This window comes from Mus caroli, chromosome 9, assembly GCF_900094665.2.
Source record: "Mus caroli chromosome 9, CAROLI_EIJ_v1.1, whole genome shotgun sequence".
Classification (NCBI taxonomy): domain Eukaryota; kingdom Metazoa; phylum Chordata; class Mammalia; order Rodentia; family Muridae; genus Mus; species Mus caroli.
In genome coordinates this window covers 20,383,264-20,403,508 of record NC_034578.1, presented here as the reverse complement: position 1 = coordinate 20,403,508, position 20,245 = coordinate 20,383,264, and the positions used below count along the sequence as shown (strand labels likewise).

The 20,245-nt window shown below is 41.2% G+C and overlaps 1 protein-coding gene across 2 annotated transcripts in view; it reads left to right on the top strand.

The window, feature by feature from the left end:
• Dpy19l1 (dpy-19 like C-mannosyltransferase 1) overlaps positions 1 to 20,245 on the top strand; it is a 91,912-nt gene that overhangs the window by 11,451 nt on the left and 60,216 nt on the right. Inside the window, exons 1-6 of one of the 2 annotated variants that reach the window (XM_029481372.1) lie at positions 5,441 to 5,688; positions 6,127 to 6,151; positions 6,755 to 6,842; positions 9,669 to 9,806; positions 13,430 to 13,550; positions 14,180 to 14,273. In XM_029481372.1, coding sequence (XP_029337232.1) covers positions 6,822 to 6,842; positions 9,669 to 9,806; positions 13,430 to 13,550; positions 14,180 to 14,273 — 374 coding nt within the window. In that variant the 5' untranslated portion in view covers positions 5,441 to 5,688; positions 6,127 to 6,151; positions 6,755 to 6,821. Of the gene's footprint in view, positions 1 to 5,440; positions 5,689 to 6,126; positions 6,152 to 6,754; positions 6,843 to 9,668; positions 9,807 to 13,429; positions 13,551 to 14,179; positions 14,274 to 20,245 lie in introns of those variants that run through there. The other variant, XM_021172503.2, reaches the window with a different exon arrangement.

The window sequence follows — 20,245 nt, the reverse complement described above, 5'->3', positions numbered from 1 at the left end:
TGCTGGTGGTAAGAGCTGTGGGTCCTAACCTACATTAAGCACTGGAGGCTGAGCTAAGCCCCCTGCCCCCCATTCTGTACTCTGTAAGTGATACTCAGAGGCTAAGTCGATGCTGTCTTATAAAACCTGAAAAGCATTTCCACTTAGGAGGGCTTTCTTAGAAGAAGGGAGGTTATGAATTTTAACTCTTTCCCTTTCTGAGTCCTCATTTGTGATCTTTTGAGTTTGCACTTCCTTTTCCTTATCCCTTTCTGTTACCGCCCTCCAGGCCTCCATTTCTTACCCGAAGTCCACTCTTCTTGTGGATTTGCTGTCATAACTGTACCACTTTTTAAAGTGTAGACTATGTGAACCACTTGAGGATTTAATAATAATGTGTGGCTTCAAGCCCCTGTACCTGTTGAATCAAGATCTTCTAAGAGCAGGACCCAAGAAGGCAGTGGTGGTGGACTTCTTCCATGACTGTGCTCCAGTGCCACCTAGTGCTGTGCAGGTCTGCTAGGGAATGTCACTGAACTGTCTGTGTCTTCCTCAGGCTTCTTGAAATGTTGATTGTTGGCAAGGCTGTGACCTGAGATTCTGCACTGTCACCTCAATCCAGGGTAATAAATCCCTGTTGGCCTTCAGGAGAGTTACTAAGGGACCCTTCCGTTCTCACAGTAAATCCTATACAGAGTACCTAACCTTTGCCCCAGTTGTTCTGTGATAATGAGCCTTAGTCAATTTGTCAGTCACTTTGCTTTTATTTGTTAAGGATATCCCATAAACTTATGTGTTGAGACACTTCTTCCCCTATCTGTGGCTATGTTTGGGGAGGTTGTATATTTCTTAGAAGGTGGGTCTAACTAGAGGAGAATGGGTCCTGAAGCTGGGCCTTGAGGTTAGTCGTCCCTTGGGAGCAGCCAGGTTCCAGTGGGCTATCTACCTCTAGACTATGGGTGCTGTAATTAGCTGCTTGAGGTGCACACTGTTACTCACTGTCATGTCTTCTCTCTCAGAAGGGCATCACCTCAGAACATGAGGGAACATAAATGCTTCCTTCTGTGGCTTGCTTCTCCTCATGGCGTTTAATCACCATGATAAGAAAAGGAACTAAACAAGGAGAGCTGCCTAGACTTTCAGATGTATGGGGTGGGACTTCGTGAGCTCCTCCCCCAGCCATGCCAGGATTGTGGCTGGCTGGATCTTGTGAATATCTTGTGCATGCAGTAGGCAGTGACAGTCTGAATCTGTGAGTGCAACGGCCTTGCCATGCCTGCCAAATACTGCTTTACTTCTGCTGCTTCTGACTCTTCAGTCTGTCTAACTTCTCTTTGGTAATGATCCCTGAGGAAGGGGGTGTATTAGAGACATCTCAGAGCTGACCACTCCTCAGTCCCTTCGTCTCTGCACGTGGAGGAGTTGTGGGTCTAGGTATTAATAACTATCACTATAGTTATAAATATCACTATAACTATAACTATCACTAGAAGCTCCCCTGCTGAGGGCTGAGAGACAGTGATCTGTGGGTATAAAGGTAACGTAAGAGGCATTTTGTTACTATGTTTGTTTAGAAGACTAATAGTAGTAGGCTTTTCTCCTAGGGCCTGCAACCTGACTAACCCGGGGTTCTTGGCCCAGTTAATGATACCAGGTGTGGGTGGATCAGGCCTTAACTGAAACTGAAAGTGATGGATTGCTTCTGTAACATTTATGCCACTATTTCATCTGTGGCATGGCTTGACAAGGCAGTAATTGCAGCTCGTTTGCAGGGTTCATAGCCGGTAAAACTGTTGATTATGTAGCTAGCCTGTAGAGCACCTTCCAGCACTATGCAAGCTAGCAATTGGACAGGGCTTCCTGGTCAGTACCAGGTTGATGTGTCCGTGTCCTCTGTGCGACACAACATGTCTTTACTGCTTAGGTCTCACCATCAGCAGTGTAACCTGGAGCAGCATCACAGACTGTGATGAAGGAGGGTCTTTCAACCTCCGGTGAGCATCACCTTGAAAAGTGGTAACTCAGACCTGGCTCTGCCGGAACCTTCCCACCTCTCCCTGGACTTGTGAGCTGTGGCTGGAATTTGAGTCAGCTGGGGACAGGCGGAATGTGGCTGAGGCAAAGAGCTCCAGTGGAACAAAATAGCCAGTTGCCTGCTTTTCCACACCTATGGCTGGCTCAGTAAGCTGAGACAAACTCAGACAACAGGGTCCTGGATGCTCTGCCTGCTAACGTGGCAGAAAGGTCCTAAGGCTTGGCCCTTGGCTGCCTCCAATGAGCTGTCTATAACTTCCAGGAAGTAAATTGAGAAATGATTACGTCTAGGTGTGTGACTTAATTTAGCTTTACTCCAAGGACAGGGTTTAGTGTTAATTTATACCCTCCCATCAAACTTGGTTATGCACAGTAATTTCTAATTCATTTGAACCCCATCTGTGTATGCAGGCTAACAATTACTGGGGTAAATCCAGGAACTTTGTTTCTACACTCCCTTCTGCAGGGCAGTCTGTGTAGCTGCAGTCTAGCTGCAAGGAGACACATAAAGTGTTGTTTGTTTTGTTTCACCTCAAATACCACAAGATTGAACATTGATACAGGGTAACACAGTCAAGAGTTGTTTGAGAGCCCAGTGCCTGATGGAGCTTTGGTGTGGGAAGTATGGATGCTCCCAGTCAAAGTGGCAGGGTTTTCAAAGCCATCATAGGAAGGGTGGGATCTTCTGCAGTCACCTTTCCTTGACCTTCTTTGAAATGTTTTTATTTGCAGATTTTTTAAAGTTTGTTTTTAATAATAAAAACTCAGCTACTGAGAACATAAAAAGAGCATGCTTATTTAAGTGAAGAGATTACCTATATTGTTAGACCCCCCCATATACACACCAGATAATAAAAGGCTAATAATTACTGACATAAATTCAGAGAAAATAATTTAGAATATTCTTTTCTGAGGCCAAGAAAAGGACAGAAGTGTTTTCAGAAGTCTCTGTCACTTTAGCTTTATTCCTAAGTCACGTGTTCATAGCGCAGTGTCTTACTGGAGCGGCAAACGAAATACCATGCATCATTTTAAATACAGTATCTGGGAACTTAATATCTCTATGTGTGAGCCTGTGTGTGCACACGTCTCTGTGTGTGTCTGTGTGTATGTGTGGACTTCGGTGTGTATGTGTATATAGGTGTGTGTGTGTGTGTGTGTGTGTGTAGTGTGCTTATATTAATGTGCCTGTGCCTATCGAAGCAAGATGAACCATGGGTATCATTTTTCAGGAACTGTGCACTTTGTTATATTGAGACAAGCGTCTCTCTGTGGCCTGGGGCTTGAAGATTAGACTAAACTGGTTGGCCTGTGATGTTAGGGAATCCTCCCTTTTCTCTCTCCAAGGCTGGGTTTACAAATGCTGTTGGCTACCACACCCAGCTTTTCACTTGGATGCTGGGTGCTTATCAAGTTTGTGTGGCAAACATTTCCTGGTCTGAGCCTGCCCCCAGTCTCTAGTAATTATAGTGTCTATAAAGTATATTTCCTATATTGAGGGATTCATTGCAGTAGTTTTGTTCTTTTATATTTAAATTAAAGAGGGATTGAGATTAGGAATTCTTTGTGGACAAGAGGCCATATGTTTGATGTTACCACTAACTTGAACGGAAGAGATTGAGAAGTGCCAGGACTTCTATTGTCTACACTGGTGCTAAAGGAACCATTAAAGGCACTAAAGACATCTGACATCTTCCATCTTCTCCCAAGAGATTATGGTTTTTAAGAAGACAGAAGGTGCACATCTACTACAAATATGTAGGGCTACAAGTTCAGTAACTCTGCTTATCTTTTGTACTGGCTGGTTTTGTGTCAACTTGACACAGGTTGGAGTTATCACAAAGGAGCTTCAGTTGAGGAAATGCCTCCATGAGATCCAGCTGTAAGGCATTTTCTCAATTAGTGACCAAGTCCCCTTGTGGGTGGGACCATCTCTGGGCTGGTAGTCTTGGATTCTATAAGAGAGCAGGCTGAGAACATCCCTCCATGGCTCTGCATCAGCTCCTGCTTTCTGACCTGCTTGAGTTCCAGTCCTGACTTCCTTTGGTGATGAACAGCAATGTGGAAATGTAAGCTGAATAAACCCTTTCCTCCCCAACTTGCTTCTTGGTTATGATGTTTGTGCAGGAATAGAAACCCTGACTAAGGCATCTTTGGTTGGTGGTTCAGTCTCTGTGAGCTACCATGGGCCCAGGTTAGTTGACTCTGCAGCTCTTCTCATGGTGTCCTTGACCCCTCTGGCTCACTCAATTCTCTCCCTCCCTCTTTCACAAAGCTACCCGAGCTCCGCCTGATATTTGGCTGCTCATCTCTGCATCTGTTTTTATCTGTTGCTGGATGAAACCTCAGGAGACAGTTATGCTAGGTTCCTGCCTGCAAGCATAGCATAGTGTCACTAATAGTATTGGGGCTGGCTCTAACCCCTGGGCTGGGTCTTAAGTTGGGACAGCCACTTACGGCTGTTCCCTCAGTCTCTGTCCTACCTTTTTCCCTGCATATCTTGTAGGCAGGACAAGTTTTATGTTGAAGGATTTGTGGGTGGGTCCCCTAACAGTAGGAGCAGGGATCGTCTTGGTCTCTGTTCCCTGCTATTGGATCCCCTTCCCCTATCTGGACTGCCTAGTTGGGCCTCAGTGTGGGAGGGGACTAGATGTCCTAGGTCAGGGGTAATACCCAAGGGGAAAGGGGGAGGGTAGGGAGGGGATGGATTTGTAAGAGTGGGACTTGGAGGGGTGGGGGCCTGTGATCAGGATATTAAGTGAATGAATTAAATAAATTAATGAAAAAAAAAAAGAAAAGAAAAGGAAGGTGACCTTGACAAATCCTTATTTTCACTACAGAATAAAAGATGAAACTTGTTCAAATAAGGGAAGTCAACCCTAGCATATTTTTTTCACCAGATTTTTTTTTAGGGTATTCTATAAGATATTGGCCAAGTAGAAGATGCTAATGGTAAAATTACAAAACGGGAAAAAAATAGTATTTGCTAGTACTACTGTCTAAAATGGAGAATTTAAAGTAAGTTGAAATAGTATAATCAATAGTCTCCTTGGATTTGTATATCAATAATAACATATATTAGCATAGGGAATATTTCATGGACATGAAAAATTTAAAATAAGGTGAATACTCCTAATCTGAAATCCCAAAGCTCCAAAGTCTGAAACAGTTTGAGTGTTAACATGTGGGCACAGGTAGAAACTGTTACACCTGACCTCAGGATAAGTCTGTCAAAATGCAGGCACCTTAAAAATATGGTATCAAAGTACCTCTGACTGAACGGTATTTCAGAGACATAAATGGATTTTATTCAGACATTGGTGCTATCCCCAGCAATGTCATTATACAAAGAGATATTTCAAAATATGAAAAAAATTGATATTTGAAACCCTTTTTGTCCCAAGCCTTGAGGGTAAGAGTTCCCGGCTTGTACTACCTGATAGAAGTTTTCTCAAGGGTAATTGAAAAGTGCTTTGTATAACTGAATGTGTACACCATGTTTATGAACACAAAGTCCATAGTCAGACGTGTCTCCAGGGATCTCTGTGCTTGGGCAGAACATGAAGCATTCTGAGATATGATCTGTGTTACTCTTGCCCTTACCCTTTTTCTGTCTCTTCTTTTCTCCTTCCACTTTCACAAGAATGGGACTTCCTGAAAAATCCGGGCACTAAGGTAGTTTTCAAAGGTGGTGGTACCTTGTATATTTATTTCACTGGTAACCCTAGCCCACCAGTAATTGTGGCTCCTCTGTGGTCTTTTTGGGATGCTTTTGATCTAATGGTTCCTGTATAGTATTGGCAACAATGTGGCCTCACATGCTATGTGAAGTGTGTGAGAGAGTAAATGAAAACTGTAGCTGGGAGCTGAGCTGCCCTCGTGGTGCAGTGCAAGCTTCACCACAGCGCTTCTTTTGAAGGGTCATAGTGTCTCCTAGATGCTAAGCCCGCTTCAACCTTTCCTCAGCTGAGGCTTTGCACGTTTATCTCAGGACTTTCTGAGGTCTACAGCCATCTGGCCCTGAAGGTGCTGGATCTCTTTGGAAGTGCTTATCTGTAAGGAGAACGTATTTCTTCATGCTAAAATAGTAATATAAATTTCTTTTTCTTTCAGCTTCCTTTGCAGCTCTATTGCACTGGTAAGATTTTTTTTCTTCAATGATATGTATTATGTAAATGTTCATAACTAACTAAAGCTATAGCTCATGTATTTAAAGGCATAGCTTCTGTGTCATAGGATGGATGTATCTTATTTATACCATAGTCTTCTCAAAGATTAGTTTATTTGATAAATCAGGATCAGAATAAAAAAACTGTTGTATGAAATTATCTATTATTAAAGAGGCTATATTTGATACTCTAATTTGTGTAACATTAATATGGTATACATGTTGAATGTTAGATTGATGTTTTTAATCTTCTGGGTGGAGAGATGTATGAATTTTGTGAACCAGGCAGTTTCTGAATGGTACCCAATGGCACATTCAGTATGATCTATATTTTTATAGTACATCACTTAAAATATTGTTATGGTTTATTTTAATGTTAAAATCTAATTGGAATGTGTTTTCTTATGGAGGGGACTTTTAGTAGAATTGTTAAAACCTGGTAGAAAACAAATACAGATATAATGGTGTTTCAGTTTTGTTGCAAAGGGTCTGCAATCTGTAGACCGTTTCCTTTGCCTTTGAAGTAGCTCTCTCGGCCTCAGCGCTGACTGCTGTGCTGTTGAATGTTTCCAGGAGCCACATAACGCACCTCTTTGAAAACGATCGGCATTTTTCTCACCTCTCAACGCTGGAAAGGGAGATGGCTTTCCGCACTGAAATGGTTAGTTCTGTGTGTGGATAGTATTTCATTGTAGTATTTTGGGTCTCTAAATATTTCAAAGCTTTTTTGGCATGAAAAGTTTCAACAAGACATTCCCAAAAAAAAGGAGTAGACAGTTCTCCCTCTTTCTCTTGTAGCTTCAACAACAGATAAGACCCAGTCATCCATATTCCTTACCAATGTCTGCTTAAAGGAAACTAGACTTAACTCTTGTGCTGCTGCATTGGAAGTTCCTCAAAGGACTGTTTGTCCCTAGTAATTTCTTAGCATCATCAAATGAAAATGTTTGAAGGAGCTGATTAGCACTTGATAGCAGCTGATGTCCTTAACTGAAGATGCAAACTGTCTGTATTTATGTTTACCTGCTGTATTGCTGGGTCTTCTAATTTGTAGAACCCTCTTTCCTTTTTTTTTTTTTTTTTTTTTTTTGCCCGTTATCTATTGAGGAACCATATATCCATATATATATATATGCATACATATACCAATTCCTCAACATACATGTAGTATACATATATGTTACATAGACTTGTCTATGGTTGTAACTCATGTTCTCACTATGTTATCATCTCCTGTGTTTTCTGAAGACTAATGGAAAATCTGACTACTTTCTGGAAGGAATACTTGCCAGCTGATTCTGGGACCTTTATTGTAACATCTCAAGGGGTCACTGAGCGGACTGGTTGCCTTCTCAGATGCTCAGTCTGGGGAGTAGCTGAAGGAGTGGTCTGGCTGACTCCTTCTTAGAGTCCAGCCATCGTGTAGTTCATTCATCTTGTTAGCATAGATGCTGTTAATTGTTTTTCTGCACATTCTGACTTGTAACTCTGGAAAGGATTTTCCCACAACATTGCTTCAGTGTCTTTTCTAGGCTGTGTTGACCTCAGTGTGACCTCACTAGTGTTTTCTTGGTGTCCAGGCTTTCCTTACTTTGGGTGCTGCACGATATTTCCTACCCAACTGGCAGCAGCCAGTTTCCCAAGGAGCTTCAGTTCTTTTGAGCTGAAGATGACAGGAAGCACCAGGACCTCCGTGCTGCAGGTGCTCATTGCTCCTACATGGGCCATTGAGACTTAGCCTTTTAGTGAGCAGAATTAGGAAACTTTTTTTTAAAAAAACAAAAAACCTAGTAAGTCATGAGTTTATATTAAAATTTTTTAATTAAAATTTAGGATTTGATCTATTTTACTTGATATTAAATTTGTTTTAATCTGAGAGTATTAATTTCAAATTATTTAATAAAATAAAGATATCAAGCTCAGTACTAGAAATATAATTATTAAATGAGTTTTAGGGTTTTCTGGAAGTCTGTCTCTATGCTATGCTGTGTTCTACTTAGAATACCGAGTAGGGTAACTTGGTATTCTCTTCCAATTTGATAAATAATTAATGTCTTTTAAATTTTTTGTTACTTAAATATTTAAAGTTGTGTGTTTTGTGATTAAATAAAATGTTAATATGCTTCTAAAGCACAGAGCAGGTAGATGCAGTAATTTGGGGCTTCTGACAGTCCCAGAGTCTAGAAGGGATGGGCCACGTGCCTCTCCGTGGGGCTGGCTGGTGTTTGCTGCCTGTTTGGGTTTCCTGGTTTGTTGCTGCATTGCTCTTCAGTCTCTGCTTCTGTCCTCTTGGTCCTTTTGTCCTTATTAGGCTGTGCTCAGAGTCGAGTCACCCAAATCTTCTTTGCCATTATTTCAACTTGATTGTATCATTGATTGTATTGGACCCTGGTTCCAATGAGACCATATTCACTAGTTCTGGCCTACAAGAAAGTGTTAGAGACCCTGTTAACTTAATACAGTAGGGAATCTATTTTATATTAGAAAGGATTATGTGAAGACTAACTCAAGGCAGAATCAATCTTTCTCTCTCTGGAGACATTCTGGGTAGTAGGGCAGTTACCTTTCTGTGTTCAGAGCTTGGCAAGTGTCTCACTTTGGTGGAACTGAAGAGAAGGTGGCATTGATTTGCCCAATATACGTCTGTGTCCTTTACACTGCCTCTCAGACTCTTGCCTAAGCTTCATGGACTGTCAGGGGATGTTGTTTTGTTTTATTTTGTTTATTTATTCACTGAGAAAGAGTCTCCTGTCTCCTCACCTGGCTCAGACTTTGTAGCTGAGGGTGACCTTGAACTGCTTGCTCTTCCTGCTTTAGTGTCATAAGCCCTGGGCAGGTATATGTAGTATGTAGAGTTGGGTGTATGTAGTGGCCGGTGTTGAACTCAGAGCCTCCTGCATGCTGGAGAGCACTCAGCCAATCGAGCTACATCATTAGCCCTACCTCTTACCTTTTGTCTCATGTTGTTTCACCTTTGCTACAGTCCTTTTCAAAGTAGCATGTCAAGTTCTCTCAAAATGCAGCCCTCCCAGTCCCCAATGTCAGCTCCTAGGCTGTGTTGCTATGGGGGAAAATGATCTGTAAAATTATTGTTTAATAGGAATGTGAATAATGTGCCGTCTTTTTAAAAAACACATTTAGATTTTTGAGTGTAAATTTGGAGGAAATAAGACTGATATCATTTTCAGGTAATGAATAGACTCTTCATACCTGGCAAATGCAGAATTGCATGTATACATATTTAAATTCTGATACTATTTTTGAAGCTATTTTTCCATTAAATTACTTTAATTATGATGAAATTCTTCTAAAATGTACTTTTTTTAACCTAAGAATTTATAAATGATCAGAAACCTGTGAAATTAATTGTAGCTATTACCTGCTTGAGTGCTCAGTTTTTCAAAGCCAGTGTTTTTTAAATATTTGTAATCTACGAAGCTGAGTAATGATGTACTTTTATTATAACTGGAGCATATTCTCCTTTCAGGGGCTGTATTACTCTTACTTCAAGACTATTGTGGAAGCACCCTCATTTTTGAATGGAGTATGGATGATAATGAATGACAAGCTGACTGAATACCCCCTTGTTATTAACACGTTAAAAAGGTTCAATCTTTACCCTGAGGTAAGTCACTGCTGTGATTTTTTTATGAAAAAAATTAAATGTGAGTCTAACTTTTAAGTTCTGATTTACCATACTAAATTTTATTTCACCTTTTAATAAAAAATATGTACCACATGAAGGAGTTTATTGGGGGAGGGGATTTTGAATCTCTGGGATCTATAATTGTGATGGCATTATTAGAAAATGAGGGACTTCTTTACATTTGGCGACTTTATAGCGAGAGACAGCCATGATTGGCATGGTTCATTTGTCAGATAACAACTCTTTTCTCTGTAGGAAGACATCCCTTCCCTCCCTAGGATAGCATCCTTCCCTCCCTAGGATAGCATCCTTCCCTCACTTGGGTAACAGCTCTTGGGTTCCTCTTTTCATTGTGAACGTTTTCTTGGACAGGGCTAGAAGGAAGGTGGGCTCATCTAGGAGGTAAGGATCTGTGATAATGGTAACATTTTTAGACTTTCATTATCTTCCCTGCCTTCATTTGACTAACTTGACATATTTCTTAAACAATTTTTTGGGCCCTGGGCTGAGAACCAATTCCTTTGTGACTTGAAGTCAGGCTCTCTTGCAAAGCCCACATCTTCCCTTACCTTGTAACATTGGTACAGAATGCACGCAGAGGGCTGTGTCTGTCTAGGTTTCTGCTCAGCAGCTGTCCTTAGTGGATCTTCAGTCTTTCTCTACGATTTGTTACTGAGCAATCCGTATGAATGCCCTCCACAGTTCAATGTTTTCCCACAAAGTACTGCTCTTGAATATTTTCTGTGACTATATGCAAGTCGACTTTACAAACATGGGATTACAGGGTGTGCAGTATTTTCTATGTGTGCGTTTTGTCTTTGGGGACATTGTAGCCACCCTCTCCACCACTTTCACTTCAAGACAGGGTTCTTCTGACTTACCATGTGTCTTAGTTAGGGTTTTACTGCTGTGAACAGACACCACGACCAAGGCAATTCTTATAAAAAAACAACATTTAATTGGGACTGGCTTAAAGATTCAGAGGTTCAGTCCATTACCATCAAGGTGAGAGCTTGGCAGTAACCAGGCAGGCATGGAGCAGGCAGAGCTGAGAGTTCTACATCTTCATCCAAAGGCTGCTAGTGGAAGACTGACTTCCAGGCAACTAGGGTGAAGATCTTATGCCCACACCCACAATGGTACACCTACTGCAACCAGGTTACACCTACTCCAACCAGGTCACACCTCCAAATGGTGCCACTCCCTGGCCCAAGAATGTACAAACCATTACACCATGGTTGCTGGTGTATCATTTGTAACAGTTGTATGCATGATCTTCTATGGACATTGTAACTTTTTACACTTGTGAGTACTGTAAGCAAAGTGACAGCAAACATCTGTGAATCTAAATCTTTATTATACACATCTGCCTTATTTAGGTTTTACTGCTTTGATAGAACTCTACTATCAAAAGGAATTTGGGGAGGAAAGGGTTTATATAGTTTATTTCTTGTTCCTAGTCCATTGAGAAAAACCAGCTGGGAATTCAAGGCAGGCACTTGGAGGCAGGGCAGGGACTGGAAAGGAGACTGTGGAAGAATGCTGCTTACTGGCTTGCTCCCACAGTCTGCTCATGGGTAGAATGATCCACATGTGCTGGGTCTTCTCACATCAATCATAAATCAAAGAAAATGCCACACAGACTTGCTTACAGGTCAGTCTTTTGGAAGGGTTTTCTCAAATAAGATTATCTCCTCCAAGTTATGTATAAGTTTGTGTAAAATTGATGAAACCACCAACAAAACATTTATTCATTTTTTTAAAACTATAAATTTGTGACTATAGCTCTTCAGTTTAGCAGAGTATGTGCTGTAATGAGTTGAGGGCATATTGCCAAAAGCCTTCCGATAGGTTATGCCGACTGAATCCCTGCCAACAACAGTTTTGGAAATGTTGATTTGCATCCTTGTTGATTTTGATAGACAAGGAAATTATAAGTACTTGGTGCATTTTATTTAATTCATGTATATGAATGCTTTCATGCTATATAAATATCCATTTCTATTTTGAAAAAGAATTCCTGTATATGCCCCCTTGTATCTGTTTCTATTGGGGTTCTTTCTTTTTCTTTTCCTTTTTCTTTTTCTTTCTTTTTTCTTTTATGGTTTTTAGAGACAGGGTTTCTCTGTGTAGCCCTGGGTGTCCTGGAGCTCACTCTGTAGACCAGGCTGGCCTTGAACTCAGAAATTTGCTTGCCTCTGCCTCCTGAGTGCTGGGATTAAAGGCGTGTGCCACCACTGCCTGTCTCTGTTGGGTTTCTTAAAGACTCATTTTTTTTATACATAAGATGTTATGATTATGACATTAATGAAATATTTATCTTTTTAGCTATGGATACATATTTTCCCATGCAGCATTTTATGCCCATGAATCTTTTAAGTTATGACTTTTAAATATGCATGTAAAATATTTATTCTTTATAGTTATATACTTAGCTTATATTTTAACTTATTTGGCGTTTGTGTTGATGCATTTGTAGGAAAGAATATTTGTAGTGGTCTTCGTGTAACTCATCACCTTCTCACCACTAACTTGAAGTAGCTTTCTCTTTTAAATATAAAATCAGTGTACTTATCAACGACTGTCACCTGTGTTTGGATTTTATGCTCAGTATTGCCATGTCGAGGTCCTGAACGTGGACTCTGGGCTGCAGATTTGCTTGCAGCAAGTGTAAGGAGTGCCTTCTTCAAAAGCCAAGTGCCTGTGAATCCCATGGGTTCTCTAGGCTGGGATAGCTTAGCACAGTTATGCTTCCTTTGGCAAAGGCCTCTGAACTACATATCACTTCTATTGATTAGTCTATCATAGGCTGCAGTTTCCCTTGCGTGACCTTGAGTACGTTACTCTCATCAGCCCAGAGCTGTTGTGTAGGGTGGGCAGTGGCTGGGCTGGGAGTGCCTCTGTCTGGAAGGCAGGTCAGTTTATGTCCCCTGCCTCCACGTACGGCATTGATCAGTCTGGGTATCATCTGCCTGTGTCCTGCTGTTTTAGCTACTTTGAGTGATAGACCTTTATATCCCTTAGGATAGTCCCATTTTATTCTACTTCTCTAAAATAATTATACATATTGGGCTTTGGCTGGGATTGTTTTATCTTTACAAATTAATTTGAGATAAGAGTTTACATCTTGAAAAATTAGATACACACATATTTTTGTTTAGTTCTTTTATGTTTCCTTGTACAATTTTATGTTTTTTAAAATGTAAATCTTGAAGATTTCTTATTTCATTTTTTTCTTACCTATGCATCACCAGTAAGACTTGACTACTGAAGAGTCTGTGGGAGAGGCTGAGCCTCATTTAACTAGATATAGAAGGAGCCAAAGAGCTGGAGCATGAAAAGACAGTTTGACAATTATGAAAAACTCTAAAATATATCTAGTAATGATAACTTATTTCTTTTCATTTTGTTTGCTTTTTGTTTTGTCTTTGTAAATTTTCAAGACAGGGTTTCTCTGGGGAACCCCAGGCTTTCCTGGAATTCACTGTAGACCAGGCTGGCTTCAAACTTGGAAAGATCTTCTTGAGTTCTGGGATTAAAGGAGTGTGCCACCACTACCTACCTTGGAAATTACTCATGACTTCTTTATTTTCTTTAAAAAGGTGATCTTAGCCAGCTGGTACCGGATTTATACCAAAATAATGGATTTGATTGGTATTCAAACCAAGATCTGCTGGACAGTTACCCGAGGAGAAGGACTCAGTCCGATTGAGAGCTGTGAGGGTGAGCCCCTTTCCGTGTTGTCCTGATGTCTGTGGGACTACAGAAGACTTACTGCAATCTTAGTGATACAAGTAACAACCATTTTATTATGCTCTTGGATTTTGCAAGTCTCAATTTTGGGCGGGCTGGTTTGCTTCCATGGTCACAGGGCAATCGCATGGCTGTGCAAGGTGGACTGAACAGGAAGCTGTTTTGGTCACATTTTGGCCCTTGGGCTGGATTGGTTCAGGTGTTACCTGGGATGTCTAGATGCCACCTTTCCATAGACTTTGAGCTATTTTATAGCAAGGTTCTTGTCATAAAGTAGCTATGCTCTTCCCAGGGTAGCTTCACTCCAGCGGATCGCTGTGGCTGCTGCAGCCCCTCCCAGAGGCCATGCTCTTGACTCTGGCTTGCTCTGCTGTCCACCCTCCCCGCCCCCCATAACCTCCCTAATGTGTATCACCAGGCTTGCAGCCTATGTGCAGAACAGCATATCTGGGTAGTGCTGTTCTCGTCACTCTTCTGCATGCATGTCCTGTTTTCCTGTGGGAACCAAGGCAACCGTTTATCCACAGCAAGCACAGTTTAATGTAAATTGCCAGACTCATAATTTGTGGCTAGAACATATGTTTTGTTTATTTTTAAAGGATTGGGCGATCCTGCTTGCTTTTATGTTGCTGTAATTTTTATGTTAAATGGATTAATGATGGCATTATTCTTCATATATGGCACATATTTAAGGTAAGAATATCTTAGTATGTATTTGCAAAATATAATAAAAGGTCCTTGGTTAATAATTATTGATAACGTATGGCTCAATTTTAATAGTGTTTTTGAAAAATTTGTTTGTGATTGTCTGATTTCAGTTTTTATGGTAATCACATTTCAGATTGTTTAAGAGTAGTGGTTCTCAACCTTCCTCATGCTGTGACCCTTTAATACAGTTCCTCATGTCGTTATCTTCCCCCAACCACAAAATTACTTCATTGTTACTCAGGACTATAGTTTTGTTACTGTTATGAGTTGTAATGTAAATATCTGATAAGCAACGTCCCCCAAAGGGGCACATCTCACAGATGAAGCACCGCTGTTTTAGAGACTTAAATAGACTATTGTGGGCATCTGTGGCAAATGCTAATGGTTCACAGGCATGTGACCTATGTAATATGTATCATTTTTATATAATATGAAAGTATCACTTCCCAGATGACAGTGATGGTCATTGCATTGCTAGTGTTAAAGCATAAGTATATTCCATTTAAGTATTTGCAGTCTGCCTATCTTCATAGTCAAGTGGTGGTCTTGCAACACAATGATAGTATTAAAGGTTTTCTGTTTGTATTGCCCTTTCTACTTTGATGATACATTTCAAATATGTGTATGTTTGTCTGAACTGTTGTATTTCATTTGTGTGTTTGTGCTTGTGTGCACATGAATTTCAGGGTATATGTGATGGAGGTCAGAGAAAAATGTTGAATGTCTTAGGCACTGCCAAAATATTTGAGACTAGGTCTCTTGCTGGTAACTCACCAAGTAGGCTATGCTAGCTGACTGGCAAACTCTGGGAATCCATCTATTTCCTTTTCCTGAGAGCTAAGATTACAAGTGAGGATTACCCACCTTTTCTCACAGGCTCTAATGGATTGGACAGAGGTCCTCATGTTTGCAAAGTAAACCCTTGACACCTGAGCCATCTCCTCTGTACCACTTGAGCTTCTCTGACCTTGAGAGTATCTTAGACTTTTCTTCCTCCTGCTTGCTGATTGACTATAGGGCAGAACTGAGTGTGTATGAATGTGGTTTTCCACTTGGGTTAGTGGAAAGGAGTTGGGTTCCTGCAGTGTCCTGTTATCTTCTTTGCATTTTTAGTTTAACTGCTTAAAGATGTATGTTTTTAGGCCAGTCTTTGAGTACACAGCAGTTACTTGATAAGTGCTTATGAAATGGAGAAGCAACTAGGTCAGATTGAAATATATTTTCAATTTATATTTTTAAAATATATACTTATATATTTATAAATAAACATTAAATATATAAATGTATAGATAAATTGTATTATATAAATATAAAGATTATATAAAATAAATTATATAAATGCAAATATATAACTATAAATATTATATAAATGTTTTATATGTACTTATAGATATAAGTATATATTATTTATAAAATATACAAAATATGTAAATAAATCTATTTATAAAAAATGAGTATATATTTACATATATTTAAAATATGTACAGATGCTTTACAGTACTTAGGAGACTCGATTCAAGTAAGATAAATGCAAACATGGTTACTGCTAGACGGCACTGATAATTCTGCTTTTATCTCACCCTTTCCTAGAGGAAACACTCACACTGATTTTTTACCATTCTTGTTGTAACTTTTGTATCAAAGGCTAATGGCATAATATCTGTGGAAAGAATAGAAGGTTCTGGTCCGATTAAAGGGGTCTTATTGGCACTGGCCCTGTACAAGTTTCTTAATCTTTAGCCATGCCTTTCATGGTAAACACTTTTCTCCTATGGCAATGCATAGTCAGTTGTTCAGTCAATACCGACGATACATGCTAGGTAGTGTCTTCTTAAGAGCGTGGGCTGTCACAGGGCAGGCAGTGAGGTGAGCATAGTGCGTATCTGTGGAAGACAGGCAGCAAGAAAAGGAGAAAGAAAGTCTAGAGTCCTGAGGAGGGACAAGCTTGTTCTGATGGGATACTAGCCCAGCCCTGAAAAGTAAGAGGGTTGGATAGCTGGAAATATTGGGGAGGTGCATCCCAGGATGAGGCAGAAGCTGAGGCAGACAGCATGGTGACAGTGTGACCTGAGGGTCCATGTCCTCCATGGGTGAGGAGGCAATCAAAGTTAGAGCCGTGGGTGAGCTAGATGATGAAGGCCTTAGTGCAAGGCTGCTTTCAGACTTACTCCAAAGGGAATGATTCAGGCTGAGTGATAATCTTAGAAGGTCCCTAAGTGCCATCTGTCCTGAGAGGCACACAGTGAACACTCAGCACAACATCAAACTAGAGAGCACTACCTGCTAGGAGCTTTGAAATCAGTTTTGTAGGTTGGCACTCCAGTTTTCCTCAAGGAAAACAGTATTTTAGGAGCTGAGGAGCCTTGCTTTTCAAGCATGGAGACCCAAGGTTTCACCTGAACCCACATGTGTTAGTTACTTCTCTGTGGCTGGGACAATACGCCATGACCCAAGGCAGCCTGTGGAGATAGCTCTTACTGGTGTAGTGTTGTGGCATGGAGGCATCGTGCAGGCAGCAGGCATTTCAGGAGAAGCAGGCAGCTGAGAGAGTAAGCTGGCAGTGAGGTGAAGCTGGAGATTTTCAAAGCCCACCTCTACTTCCTCCAGGGGACTGTGGGATCTCTCCAAGCATCACCACACACGGGGGACAAGTTCTGAAATGCCTGTGCCTCTGGGGGACATTCTCATCCAAACCACGATACCATATTAGCACATATTAGGATGGTAGCACATCCTAGTACTGGGAAGGCTGAGACAGGTGGATCCAATTTCTAGGCTGGTGACCCTTTCTCAACTAACAAACAAAAACTGTAGATAGCACCTGAAAACTTATCCCAGAGCTTGTCCCCTGTTCTTTAGTGCAGGCACATAATCAAACACACGTGCACGCATGCACGCACGCACATACACAGGTGTTTTACAGCAATACTAGACTGTACCATTTCTAGTAGTATCGGTACAACTTAGGGTTGTTATACTTGCATCTGTGTGCTGTGTGTACTGTAGTGCTTTCTCTGCTTGTGGTTGCAGACCTTCAGAGGTCTGCATTCAAGCTGGTGGTAAGGGAACAACTTAGGTTCAGTGCATGAGAACCCGGTCTCCTCCCAGGGTCAAGGCCTCCAGTGTGTTTCAGCTCAGCCCGCTTTACTGCCTTTGACCTCTTCTGTACTGCCTAGGCTTGATGTTCCAACCCCGTAGCCTGCGTTGTCAACGCACATTCGTTTTCCAGCTCTGTCTTTGCCGTTTGTGTAACCAGAAAGTAGAGCTCAGGCTGCCTGCCACCACAGATGCCAATAAGCCAAGCTGGGAATTAGCCTCTAAATTGCAGAGATCTGAGAAGGCTGAAGAATGACATCCTAGAAACTACACTCTTTCCTGTCTCCTCACAACAGATTTTAGGGCATGACAACAGGGACCATCCATCATTCTACAGTTAGCCTTGGCCCTGAGGTTCCTGGCATGTCTGCTTTTCTTTACTTGCCCTCCACTTTCCCCTCTTAAGGGCACTCTCTGTGCAGTGAGGTTTGGATGCCCCCAAGGCCACTGAGCATTGAGCACCACTGGGTTAGAAGCTGCTTGGAACAAAGCCCTTAGTCAGTCTCTTTCCCTCTCCCTCTCCCTGCTCCACCCTCTGTGTGTGTGTGTGTTTGTGTAGGAATTTCTTTCTGCAATTTGAAATGCAGTGTGACCTGTCATTTGTAATAAGCCCCAAATATTCTGAGGCTAAATAGGAAAACAAGCCCAGTTCCTCTGTTTACAGTCTCTACTCAACACCAGCGACAGAGGCTTCTTTGACAAGTCCTCTTGTTCACTTTGGCTGGATGGCTGTGCGTGAAGGTTTGATGTCCTCACTCTTCATTCAGTAGGTTTGTAGAGCTGCTAGTTAAACTCGGGGAAATGTGCTTGTGTTGCTGGGTTGGTATAAAGTGTTACAAAGGGTGGGACGGAGAGTGGTGTAGGACTGAGAGCCCCATGGGAAGCAGCAGCAGGGCCTGTTGCTCTCTGATTGTCTTCCGCTAGGTGTTTGGAAGCTTTCTAAACGTCGTCTTCTTGTCATCTAATGGAAGTGCTGTTCTGTAGGGAAGATGGAGTCACTGCTGTCATCTTGAACTTTAACCACTTTCCTGTTCCTGGATCTTGGAGGTCGAGAATAAAAACTCCTAAACCCTCAACTCTGCCTTCAATTCCTTATGACCACTTCCCATTCCTAAACTGTCTAGGTGCCACCAAGCTGGGTTTGTTTGTTTGTTTGTTTTGGATGAAACTGGGGTTTAGATAATATTAAGTAATTTTTTGAAGATCTCCGTTCAGGTGCATTATTGGGATTTGAATGTAGACAGAGCTTCAGAGTGTGTGCTCTGCATTTTAAATGTTCTCTCTACAGAAATTAAATTATCCATAGCTTTATTTAATTTATTATTTACATATGCTGAGTAATGAAGGAAAAAGAACTGTTTATTCCATTTTCAAGGAGAGTACTATTTTATTTTTAAAAAGTTTCACCTAAAGTAATGTAAGACTGAATGACATTTGGAGAGGTCCAGACTGTGCTCGCCTGCATCATCGTTCATTACTAAGGTCCCCACAGTCCCAGGCCTTAGGTGTTCTCAGTTAGGGCTCGTCTTCCTTTTCCACTTGATAACCTGCTACTCAGTGTTTCAGGATGGAGTTTGTATTGTTAGCCAGCATCCTTCCCATCTGCACTGCTCTCAGTACCATACGGGGCTTGGTGATCATGATTTCTTTTCTTGGTGTCACTCACTATATTGACTTTCTAACTACAGCACAAATTGGAAGAGAAGGCGGCGTGCTGGCTGCAGTGTGTCTGTGACTTACCAGGTACCCTGTGATGTACCTACCCAGCCCGGTTCATTCTCCAGTCTTTATCATGCATCCATGACTACAGAGTTTTAGATGACGTGGCAGTGTGCTTGCCTCAGTCTATCTTACAGGTAGTTTTTCTTCCAGTGGTTTTTAAACCAAAAAGTAGCAAAACCTTACAAAATTTTTTGGGGGTGGGTGGGTGAGTGGTAATAGGAATATCTGTTCAATACCACCTGATAGAATTATCTGTTCAGTGCCATCTGATAGGAATACCTGTTCAGTACCACCTGGGATTTTCCTATGGCTTTCCTTCTCATAGTCATTTGCATGACAGGCAGCAGCTGGCGTCTGTGTATCTCCTAACAGCCCGATGCTGAGGAATGTCAAGCTAGCTTGGTGGTCATTACACAGTGAGCATTCCTGACCGGACCAGAACGATTTTAGATTTGGCTTTTATATTTTGGAGTATTTGTAATACATGGAATGTAGTACCTTGGAATGAAATCTAAATGTGAAATTCAATGTGTAAATAATTGCTTATTATCATGATTTCCCTAGTTTTCTATATTCTGATTAATCCTCCAACTGAACTATAAGTTGATATTTTTTTACTTTTCATTTCAGCACCCCCACTGTTGTGTTTCTCTTAGAGTCCCACTCTCTCTGATTCCATGGAGGTGGCTTCTCTAGGCTGCCTTCACTTGTCTATGATGCCACACATCCTAGGCTACCCACAGGCTGCGCTAGGCCTTCTGTCTCCACCGTCCTGAGAATTCTCCCCTTTGTATTTATCTTTGGTTGGAATTCTGTAGTGGCTTCTTTCATATATATGTCTTGATTTTGGAGAATCGTATTCTCTTATAGTTTGGAAACAAGAAAACCTAAAGATAATTTTAAAATAAATGTATCTTGCAGATTTGAATCAATCTGCCCCCTCCCTCTTTCTTTCTTTCTTTTTTGTTTCTTTCTTTCGTTTTTTTATTAGATATTTTCTTTATATACATTTCAAAGGCTATCCTGAAAGTTCCCTATTCCCCCCCCCCCTGCTCCCACTTCTTGGCCCTGGCATTCCCCTGTAGTGGGGCATATAAAGTTTGCTATACCAAGGGGCCTCTTTTCCCAGTGATGGCCGA